The 12037-nt window shown below is 37.4% G+C and overlaps 1 protein-coding gene across 1 annotated transcript; it reads right to left on the bottom strand.

The window, feature by feature from the left end:
* Positions 1-5125: 5125 nt before the first annotated feature.
* On the bottom strand, positions 5126-11236 carry TMEM30A (transmembrane protein 30A; the record flags this gene model as incomplete). Its single annotated transcript, XM_010136894.1, has 6 exons — positions 5126-5887; positions 6799-7005; positions 8684-8827; positions 9296-9383; positions 10394-10501; positions 11120-11236. Coding segments are annotated over 6 exons (858 nt in total), but the record flags the coding sequence as incomplete, so codon positions are not given.
* Positions 11237-12037: the final 801 nt, after the last annotated feature.

The following is a 12037-nucleotide window of genomic DNA, read 5'->3' as shown; positions in this document are numbered from 1 at the left end:
TGATGAACTGTCCCAGAAATAAACTAAAAACACAAAGGTGAGGAAGTAGTTGTAGGTATATGTCTTAGTTGAGTAAAATATTAAAAATATCATTTAGAAAGCATAGTCATGGAGAAATAAGTGTTGTAACAAAGGAGGTAACTGGATGCATTATTTAACAAAGTTTTCAAACACTCAAGCAGTGCTATTACAGAAGAACACTTAGAATACATTACTACTACTACTGCAAGACAGATTTCCATTCATTCCTCTTGCACTCTGATTTTATGAGTATGTATAATATTTGTATTCTGATTTGTATACCCTCAGATGTGTTTAGATGCTGGTAAAAGGATCATAACCCCCATATAAGTTATTATTGCTCAGCTTCTGGTGTGCGGATCATTTCCTGAATCTGAGTTTCAGTGCTAGTGCCTGTCAAAATACACTTTACAACGCTAAGGCTGTACTTAAAGCTTGGCATGTGGGTTACGTACCAATCAAAGCTGCAAGATGACTGCTCGGAGCAAGCACAGACTGGTGTCTTCAGTGTCAATTAATTTAGGATAAAAACTTGAGAAATGGCAACTTGCCACCTCAGGGTGAGGATATTTCACTAGAACGAAATTCAGACTGCTTTTTCCTGACTTGATAGAGTAACTTTTGCATTTACTGTATTGACGAATAATACAATTGTTAATCAATACTCATTGTTAAACAGTTTTATTTAAGCCCGAATGAAAACGGGACTGTTAATAAGCATTCACCACCAAAACAAACAAACAAAGAAGTTTTACCTCCTAAAGCCAGTAACAGAATGGTATGTAAACCCTGACTATGAAGAGATCCACAAACAACTGAGTTAACGTTCAACCCGGCTGTCGAAGCAGAACCCTGGTGCAGCAGGACAGCTGAAAACCTCCTCCTGAGTCTTGCTGGTTTAATTTTTTTCTTGCAAACAAAATAATTCACTAACCCACTTAAAAGCTGTGTGTGTGAAGAGAGAAAACATGCTGTATTCTGTCTTTGTATAACCATTTTCCAAGTTACTTTGAGTTGTGTAATTCACTAAAATGGCATTAAAAGAACTTGCTAACAGAAAAAAAAAAGATTTTATAAGCAAAAGTTTACATATCTCCAGACCCCAGTAGGGGGGAGAACCTGGAGACAACTGTATTTTCATTTTTTCCAAAGATATCACAAGCCAGTGTTTCCCATTTTTGTAACAGAATTAATGACGTCATTAATTACACTCCTGGCCCTCTCACACTACTTAAAAACGCATCACCACTTCATTTTGCAAAATTTGGGCACAATCCTCAGGCACAAATTCAGTTAAACCTGCACATAACTCTGGTATTCAGTTTGCTCAAATTGTTTCCTCTGTCATCTTTATCTGAAATTATGGTTCACTGAGAAAGAACTCCACCTTTTTCTTTCAAAAAAAAAAGTTTTTTTTTTGTCTTGAGTTTCATTCATTATTGACTTACGCTTTTATTTCTTTTTATTTCATTCCCAACATGAAATGAGAAAAATAATTTTCACACTTCAGACTTTCTAGCAGCAGTTGATACAACTCAATGGATGGAGAGTATTATTTTCTTTTGAAATGCAGGTGGAGCTTGTTTGGAAGGGGAGGCTTTCAGGAAGGTAGTTTCTTATTTGAGACTCAGGTCATAAGGATCTGCTGATTATAATTAGGCCATTTCGTAACAGACTTCAGTCTTAATTGAAACTGTCAAGTAAGATTAGACTTCACGTTTAGGCACAGAAGACAACACGGTGATCAGAACAGATTCCATGAGCTAGAACGTACGGTCCATGAAAATACTTATGCTGATCTGAGGAAAATTTAATGCTACTACTACAAAAAAAAAAAACAAAAAACTTTTTACAACAGGGCTTTCTACCTCAGAGCCCATCTTCACTCTGCCATAAACCAACCACGTTGCTGAGAAGAGAGCAGGAATAATATCGTCTTAGATTTTCACATTTTTCCTGCTACTTTGAAAGTGAGAGTCTGTTCAATAGACAAGTATTCTTCATGTGGAACATTTTGGGGTGTTGGGGTTTGTGTTGGTTTTGGTTTTTCGTTTGGTTGGGGTTTTTTTTAAACTCACTGACTAGTTCCATACAAAATCCTCATGGGACTGGCTTGAATTTAAGATGGATATTGCAGACCTTCCAAGAAAGCCTTTGTGCTATTGCCCTCGTAAGTTCTAACTCATCATCATAGCTAGTTCATTGAGTTACAGGGAACAACCCCAGGAAATGCAAATGTAGAACTTTTATATAAAAAACAAACCAAAAAACCACACTTAGGTAGTACCAAGGGTAGATCACAAATTTTCAGGCAAGATTGGAAATCATCTTCTTATCACAGGAACGCTGAAGATGAGATGATACAATGATTCCAGAGTACTCTATGGTTACGCCTATGGTTCTTTGCCTTCGGCAGTTGCATTCCAATCAGTAACTTTTTTTTAAAGTCACTGTAGGTACATTCTGCTTTAGACTTGGTCACATTTTTCCACCAGACACTCACTTCAACTCAGTCCTGGACATCTGTCTGTCTATAGGTATTGACTGTAACCCCTGTTTGCCCACTGCAAGAAGGGAGTCTGAGAGAAAGGTGCAGCAACACCTCCCATGAATCCAAGCCAAGCACCAGCCATATGCATTGCTCTATTTGATGCATGCTCTACTCTATTCAAGCAGATACATGTGCTTGCAGATGTTACTAGACTCTCATGGCCTTTTCTTCCATGGAGATTTCTATAGGAAAAAGACACAGCTTACATTCTTCAAGGCTTACCATTCGTAATTAAAGCATGATCACATTACTGAAAACCTAGTTTCAGTACCACTGTAACCCTGGGAGGCAAAGGCTGTGAAGAATTCTTCACATTCCAGTTATAAGCCGATAACTCTTCCAACCAGCTCCCCAAATAGCCTGATGCTGTAAAAAAAAAAATACCTGAGGTGACAATCTGCTTTGTTACAAGGATGTAGATTTTTTACAAGAAACCAGAAGGAAGTTGGTCTCACACAGGCAGATTTGTTTGGAGAGCTCTTGCGTAAGACACGGACATACCCTGGTTTCCCAAATTACTGTCTCCAGGAAAGATTCGTTCATAAGCAGACCCTGGTAACAGCAGCAGCCTCCAGAAAGCTTATGATCTCTCACACTTTGGACACTGCCTCAGTTGGGTACAACTTGGAAGGCACTTAGAAAGCAGAGGCATTGCTCTATGTATTTCTCAACTCTGGTAGTGAGTACCAGTGAAGGATGCCACTGAAGAACCAGGTCACAGATGGTCAAATCCCAGTTCAACGCATGACACTGAACCCTAGGGCAGTGACGCTGCCCTGATAAGTGTCAGACAGGGATGCTGTGGTTTCATCTTTTAACATGTGGCAACATATGGGCAACTTGTAAGAAATACAAAATCCAAGGATCTCCACAGTTACCAACGTGACATCAAGACAAATGAGCACGAGGGAAGGAAGAGTTTACAAATTTGAGCTAGTATTTTAAGCTGTTATAAGCACACTGGCTGTCAGGCATACTGCCTGGCAAGTATTTACCAGTACAGGCTCTCAAGAGAAAAGCTTAATAGTAACAAAACCCAGGTGCACTTCTTTAAGAATATCAAAGCAGCACTGACAGCTACAGGGAGCAGAAAAATAAAGTACTGAAAAGTATTTTAAGATAGAAAAATACATTGGTTTTAATTTTGAACCCAGCCTCTAAAGCAGCACTTCCTACTTGGAAAAACATAGGGATTATGAAAGAAACAGCATATATTTGCATTTCAAATGACAAGCACTGAGTTTAGAAATCAAAATATTGTAATTACAAGTAACTGGGAGACATTCCCTTGCTTGCTATTTTTTGGACTAGCAGCTACTCTGCAGAGGAAAGCCAGTTTAACATTTTGTGGGAGTTTTTTGCCTTGCAACACACAAAGGTACAGACCCTTCTTCTATCATTCCAGCAACACAGATACTGTATGTTGCAAATAAAAATCTTAGAGTTTTGACTATTTAAAAGCCCTCTGCTGCCACACTGTACTATGCAAACAAATTATTATATGGAGTTAGGGAAAGCCAGCACACTGAAAATGCTGCCTCATTCCATAGTTTATATAGACTTACAGGCTTAATCTGCTAGCTTAAAAAGATGACACAAGTAATTCAGTAAAAACAGTCAATGTGTTTCTGTGATAAATTAATAGTGTTGTTTAAAGCTGGCTATAGATTAAGCTATTGGACCATGAATAAACAACTTTTTGTAATAAATATGCCATCCCAGAAATGGAAATCACTTAAACTGCATTGACATTAATGAGAATACATCTTCTCATCCAGATGAAAATACATGTGTTCAAGAACAAAATAAAATCTCTTACTAAATTGTTTGCAGAATTTATTAGGTCTCCTTTAATATACTCAATACTTTATCGAGCTAGTTGCTTATAAAGTCATCTCCATATACATTACAATTTCTGTGCATCATCTAAAAAAAAGAAGTCACCAAAAATAATATTTTACAGGTTACAGTGAACTTTTAATTAACCTAAAAGTGAACCCTTCTGGAAGTTGATTTAAAGACACCAACCTGCACATTGCTTCTAACTGCAATATTTATATCAGGTTTCACAGCAAGATCAACCTGCGTTTCAGTGAAAAGAGGTTACTGTCATCTGAACTTCCATAGCTTACTATCTTAACACCGCAAAAAAATGTATGTGGTGTTCACTCCAAACAAGGAGAAAGTATATGACTACTCCTTTACAACAACGCCTGCTCAGAATACAAAATCATCAAGAAAATCAGGAAACTCCTCCAGTAAAAGGAACTCACTGAAATTTGTGAATGGAAAAAAACATGGGGTTTTTTTAAGCAGCTTGGAGCTGCTCTTAAAAAGCAAAAGAAGCAAGCACAATAGATAAACTGCTACTGATATGACTTAGAGCAAAGAAAATTAGAAAAAAACCTCAGATTCTACTGGCAACAAACACTTCCCAATTTAGAACAGTTTTTAAAAGGGACTCACAAATAGGTTTTCTGGTATCTCCATTGATGCTAGTTTACTGGCCAGGCACATATATTGTAAATACATGAAGAATCTAGAGTGCTCAAATTTACACAGCACTTAAAGGATTTAACATAACAGAGGTGGGTAGGACACAGGAAAAATATTTAACAACTTATATAAATATATTAAAATCTCAGCAAGAAACATAAGAGCCCATGCACACAAGACAGTATATTGAAAAAACATTAAGACTTGACTTTTCCTTTCAACAGCACTGACACCTGGATTCTGGAAAGTTGACAATTTACAGTATCTTATAGCATTCTTTCTCCACAAAACCTGTATGTACTGGATCATACCACCATTACACAGCACATGAACAAGCAGCAGATGCATCAAGGCAATGGGAGCTATACACATCAGCTGGCCTGCTCCGTTAGAGGCAAATTATCAGAAAAAAATTTTCTGACATAGGCAGAGATACAATCAATATAGCTAATTGTATACCCGTCATTTTCAAGAGTTAATCCGCAGTATGGGAAAGGTGAGCTTTACATAAAAATTATGTACCCAGTCCCAGAAGTGACAGAAGCAGAGATTTATCTTTCAAAAACTGGGTCAGTTCTGGACTGGCCTTGATGCACATGCAGTACATTTGTTTCAGAATGCAAGATTAATTGGGAATGTCTGCACTAGTGTTTCGATTTCCATATTTGTGATGGATGATCAGCAATACAACTCCTAAGAAGAAGCATATGGACCCGACAGTGATGTAAGCAATTCCCAGAAAGGGATTTTTGCCTCCCATCCACGAGATGGTGCTTAGGATCATCCTTTTTCGTCCATCAAAACTGTGTACTGGATAATCTGAAAAACATTTAGGAAAACAAGCAGCACATTTCCAAATTTATCTTTATGTGGTCAGGGTTATTTTGGGGTTGTTTCACTCAGGTTCCAAATACAAACTGCTGCCTTTGAATATCGGAAGTGCTAATATCAAACATTTAGCTGTTCTTTCAGGCTAGGACTAATTTGTGCACTGTCAGCTACTCCAAGAAAAATGCCACGTTAGGAGCCATTAACCCCTTTCTAAAGGAAGAGTAAGTGCACTATTTTGTGGGTTTTTGAAAGTAACTTAAATAAAATAAGGAAATCTAAATTTAATTTCTTGAATATGTTTAGTACAAAATCTTTCATTATGTTCACTTAGTTTTATATCCACTCCCTTTGTGCAGCAGAGGAAAATACTTCAGTAGCTACTTAAAAAATTTGAATTTGAATTAAAAATTTTTAATTTGAATTTTAAGAATTTGGTAACTATGGCAACCCTCCTCCCCTAGACCCCTGCACCTCTACCTAATCTTCAGTGTGTCCAAAATGAAATGACAGACCTCCACTGATCCACAGCTCTGGCATTTTTCTGTCCTCCAAAGCCAGTCTGCCCTTGATTACATATTGTTATTACACCTTCAAGTTCTCAAACTGCTACACTGCCGACTGCCTCTGCGCTTTCCTTTTTCTTATGCCTCTCTTCATTCCTTTACAGCATCCAAGCAATCTGATTTGCCTCTCAGTAGTATGAAGCTACTAAGTCTATAAAAACTTGCACAGAAGTAAAAAATGGTAATATTCTACCCAATTCTCAGTACTAGTTTTCAGACACAGCTCACTATCATCATTGTTTAGAGATGGCAAGCAAAAGGCTAGTTCAATTTGAACTTGTACAAATATATGCCTGTGTAATCCAGCTAAGACCCTTAGCCGCTTTCAAAGGATACTGTATGTAATATCCAAGGAATACTTCCCAGCCTGTAAGGTAGGCTGTAAGTTATCCTTCCTTTCGATGAGACGATACAGCTTGCGAAATGTTGGCAGAGCAGCAGTACGCATCCACACAATGAAGTCTTCATTGATAAAGCCATTGTTGTCAGGCTCCGAGTCCAGCATATACACTGGCTTGGGCCAGTTAATAGGCTTTGTTGTGCCTAGGATTAAACAAAAATAGTAACAATAAAGTAGTTCAAATACAGGACTGGCTCATCAAAATTCATGCTAATATTAAAAAAACATTACCTTCAAACAGTATGGACAGATGAGTCGCCTCACTACTGTTGCAAGACACTGGGCTGTTTAAGAACTTTTTATTTTGCTGCTTAAATAATAATGCATATCCATTTATTCTCATGGAGTACTGTCCATTTGTTTAAACAAATTTTCCTCCCCTGCACACTTACATAGCTGGGAACTCTTCCCTCAAAACATTACTTTGTTGTGCCTATTGCAAGATAGTTCTCCATGAGGATGACAGCTCCTCTGCTCACTTGTTAAGAGTTTGACTACCACTACCCAGGGTATGAGCAAATAAAATTATTGTACAGTATTTTAGATCATGCCATACCAATGCTTTTGCTAATTTTACTGGAAACAAAATTCTTCACTATATTAGGGTAAGGTATCTGCTTTTCTAAAAGTAGCATCACATTGGTAACGTGTAATTTGGCTGTGACTAAGCAAGAAACCCACACGGTTAAACCTGAAATTACTATGTACCTTGCATAAACACACACACCCACCTTAGAGCCCTGAGGAAGATTATTTTCAGGCATTAGTGGCCAAAGAAAACTTTGATTTACTGATTTGTTTTTAATATAACAAAGGGGAGGCATTGGTCCCTTCTAATCACAAAAAGAAACAGTTTTTTAGAAAACTCTGCACAATCTTCCCATAGAAACACATACATGAAAACTCCATATGAAGAGTTTGATTAAACAACTGCAAGATTTCAAGTTAAACCCAAGCAGTTACACTGGTTTTGTCTGGGATAGAGTTAAATTTCTTCATACTAGCTTGTATCCTGCTGGTTTGGATTTGTGATGAAAGCAGTGTTGGTAACACACTGAGCAGTGCTTGCACAGCATGAAGGCCTTTCCTGCTCCTCAGACTACCCTGCCAGCAAGTAGGCTGGGAGTGCACAACAGGTTGGGAGGGAACACAGCTGGGACAGCTGACCCCACATTTCTTAGCCTGTGACATCATGTTCAGCAATAAAACCGGGCAGGTGGAAGTTGGCAGGGGCTGCCATTGCTCAGGGCCTTGGCTGGTGGCGAGCAATTGTTTTCTTTTGCATCACTTGTTTTTCCTGAGTTTTATTTTCCTCTCTCATTGTTGTTTTTGGCTTTTTTTTTCCTTGCTTTTTTTCCCCTTTCTCCCCAATTATTAACATGTCTTTACCTTAACCCATGAGTTTTCTCACTTTCACCCTTGCGATTCTCCCCGCCACCCTCCTGGGCACGGACACGGTTAGTGAGCAGCTGTGTGGTGCTTAGCTCCCAGCTGGGGCTCAATGACTGGAGCAGCACACATATTAGGCTTTTTTATACTTTTTCTTAGTATTCAAGGTGGGAAAAGATTATTGGAAATTAAAAAGAAGTAATGATTACTGTAAAGATAAAACCCAAACACTTCCACATGAAATTTGCAGCTTTGATTATTTAAAGACAAATTTTCTAGATAGCAGAGAAGTCTTCAGCTTGGATTTCCTCAGAGAGCCACAATAGTTTTAATTAGCACATTTTGTACAATGTTGTCAGTGGTAAAGCTCACTGGACTGAAAAGGTGTTTGAAGTGTTTTGATATTCTTAAAATTTGACCTTTTTTTTTTACCTTGGAAAAGTGCGGTTAAGTTATTTCCATCTCCTGTAGGATTCCTGAACTTCACATTTTTATCTGTCCACCATGCAATGCCTTTTTTAATCAAAGTAATGGGAGTCTTTGTGTCATTATCAATGCGGTATAATTTCAAGGTATCTAAAGAGAAAATCAAATTAGAAAACCAGCTGCAGGAAATTTAATTAGACAGATGATCCTGATAGGCAGTGAAACAATTACCTCCAGGAAAAAAAAACAAACAAAAAACTGGACAAGGCATTTATTACCTATCTGCCACAATCACAAGCCATTCTGTAGGAATCAAAGCATATTAGACAGCAGCGTATTATCCATATATGACATCTGTGTTTCTACTCCACAGTAGTAATTAGCTTCTCACAACAGGTATTTCCATCCTTTGTACGTCAAATTAAATTAATTCTCATAGCAATTTTGAAAAAAAAAAAAAAAAAGCCAGCAGTACAATATATTTAGAATACTGAAAATGCATTAATTAAAAACAAAAAAGCCCATGAAGTCTTTATTCAGAATAATTTGCAACACGAAAAAAAACACACACTAGATCACAAAAACAGCTAAGTGATAACTTAAAAGGTGTTACCATACCATTAAACATACTGTTGGCAATAGCTCCACAAGGAGCAATGGGTTTGTCCTCATTTGTGCGGTAAGGTTCACACTCTTTACTTGGATTCTGATAGATAGAAAGAAAAATGGCAGATAAGTCTGTGCTAGTTTATCCAAATAACCTGGGTTTTGCTATATAATGTGCACATCCTAAACTTTCCACAAGTCAGGTTATTGATTGCTTGGTTTTTGGTTTTTGTTTTTTTTTTTTTTAAACAAGCAGGAATAAAATTCAAATAAAATGTGAATAAAGTCAGAATCTCATCATGGTCAGGCTAAAAATAAGGCTTTTCTTGGAAGCCATTACACCTATTTTTCTTTTATCTTTCAATAGGAACAGTTTTCCAACAAGAAGTTTTCAAGTATTCTTTTATTGAAGGGGGTTATAGAAAATAAAAGGAAAACATAACAGGCAAATGTAACATAAAAGGCAAAAGGACTCTACCAACATGCCAAAAATACAAACAGAAAAAGCACCCTCAAAATCCTGTCTCAGTCACCAGATGCAGCCTCTTGAAACCTTCCCCCTTTTTATAGTTTACAGATAAAAAAGGGAGAACCATTCTTGCTGGAGCAAGAACACAACTATATTTCCACTTCCCATAAAAATGAGGAAGAAGAGAGGTCTGGTCCTAAACATTACACAGTGCCTTAAACAGAATACACGGTATTGATACTTGCCAATATCGCTGATGTTCACTATTGAACCAGAGTCTACAAAAATGGATGCATTTAGCTGCAATATCCAAACCAAGTGCGAGGTAACCAAATATTACTTCATACTGAAAACAAAAACTTCAGACAGAATACATACAGATAGAAACTACTGACTGAAGATAAGACAACTTAAAACCTCTCAAATTTGAGAAATGATTGAAGTACGGCAGTGCTGTCCTCTTACATGAAGTGACTGACATGAAATTTTCCAGTTTTACAGTTAATTTCTGCAAACAAAATATGGGTTCCTTATGGTTGCCTTCTGTTATGCAAATTCTAGTTCCTAATTATTATTAAACTAAATACACTGCTATGGGGCAAAGTATGCAACAGTCAAAAGTTACCCGCGTGAATACCTACAAGTAGTGAGCTGTTATCTCCATTCAGTTGGCTGTCATCTCGAGATTTCACATAGCGACGATGGTTTTGATAGAAGTTGGAAAGTCCATAATACATGAATACATTGCTCTACGAGAAGCAAGATGGGGCAAGAGGGGTTTTCATTCACACAAAGCTTAAATTTTAACCTCTTTATGGGAACATTTGTAAAGTCAGAGCGTCAATCCTTTCTTCACACTGAGTACATAAGAGTGCTATCCTGACATAAGCTGAAGTCAAAAAGTATAAACATGCCATAAACTATCAGAATGTTTTTCACCAGCACTAATCCCAACACCTGTCTTGTCTGATGTTCAGCACAGAAGCCTCATTATTTGCCTCCAATTTGTCAGAATGCATGTATCTGGTATTTCCAGTTTTTGCTGGACTGAGTTTTTGTACACCATGTAGGACCAGCTGATCTATTCGCCAGCTGTATGACACATACGGTAAATTTAAATATGTAAAACCCAAGCATTCCATTTAATGTCATACATTCCCAGATAAACAGAAGCATTAAAAACCATGTCATCTCTGCTACTGAAAAGGCACAAAAAAATCAGATCCAAGTTCATAGGAAAACTAGAAATAACTCTTTAAAATAGAAAAAAAAAATATTTAAGACTTCAAGTGATACAGCTTTCCTATCAATTACAAAATAGACCATATACACTGTTCTCGTTTCACTTTGCATACAGAGCAGCATACCTCAAATGAATGTTCCAGCGTGAAATTGATGGTGCAAGTACAAGGTGGTGTGCTGTCCCAGGACACATTTAAACATTTGTTGCAGGGACTAGAAGGCTCTGTTCCTGTATAGTCAATCTATAACAGAAATTAAAAGTCATTAATTTACAATGGGAGAGTAAAGAAAATTGTTTAGTAAGCTACAGAGTCCACGTGCCATTAGTTTTGCAATCTTATTACACCATCTGATGATCTCAAAAGGTGCCTTCCAACCTTAACGATTTTGTGATTCTGTCTATATGCTTGATTTCAGCCTCAAACAGTTTTACACTGGTGTGGACTGTTACTGCCTGGGGAGAACAAAACAAAATAAACCCAAACATAACAAAAACCACACACCAAAACACAAATAACAGGTACTTCAGACAACACCATGTTTCCAAACACACACACACACACACATTACATAAGCAGATCTGAGCTTTTACGTGCTTTCCAAAAGGTTAAATTTTTAAGTCTAGATATTTAATAAAAAAAGGTTTGCATTTGCTGACCATTTTATCCATCTAATTAGTCAGAAGATTTAAAAAAATATTAAAAACAAAAAAAAAAATCACTTAATGCCCAAGAATTGTCCTAAAACAGGGAAGATTGAAGACACTAATACTGTTTTGCTAGGAATGGTAAAATACCAGTAGATGGACAAGCAAGGTGATCAGTGTTAATCTGTCTTTAACAGTGTAGCTCAAGAAAAACCAGTATGTGAAATCTACACGTACAGGCTGCCTGGACAGAATTGCATAACACATCCTTGGCAGCCATGAGCTCAGCCTATGGCCCAAGCCAACTGAAGATGCTTTACCACATTAGCACTCTCTCATGTATAGCTCCAGCATGAGACCGGCAGGAAGTAATTAACGTGGGCTCAGCCAGCTAGCT

This window comes from Buceros rhinoceros, unplaced genomic scaffold (genome assembly GCF_000710305.1).
Source record: "Buceros rhinoceros silvestris isolate BGI_N320 unplaced genomic scaffold, ASM71030v1 scaffold26055, whole genome shotgun sequence".
In the NCBI taxonomy this organism is placed as follows: Eukaryota; Metazoa; Chordata; class Aves; order Bucerotiformes; family Bucerotidae; genus Buceros; species Buceros rhinoceros.
This window is presented reverse-complemented; position numbering and strand designations above follow the sequence as displayed.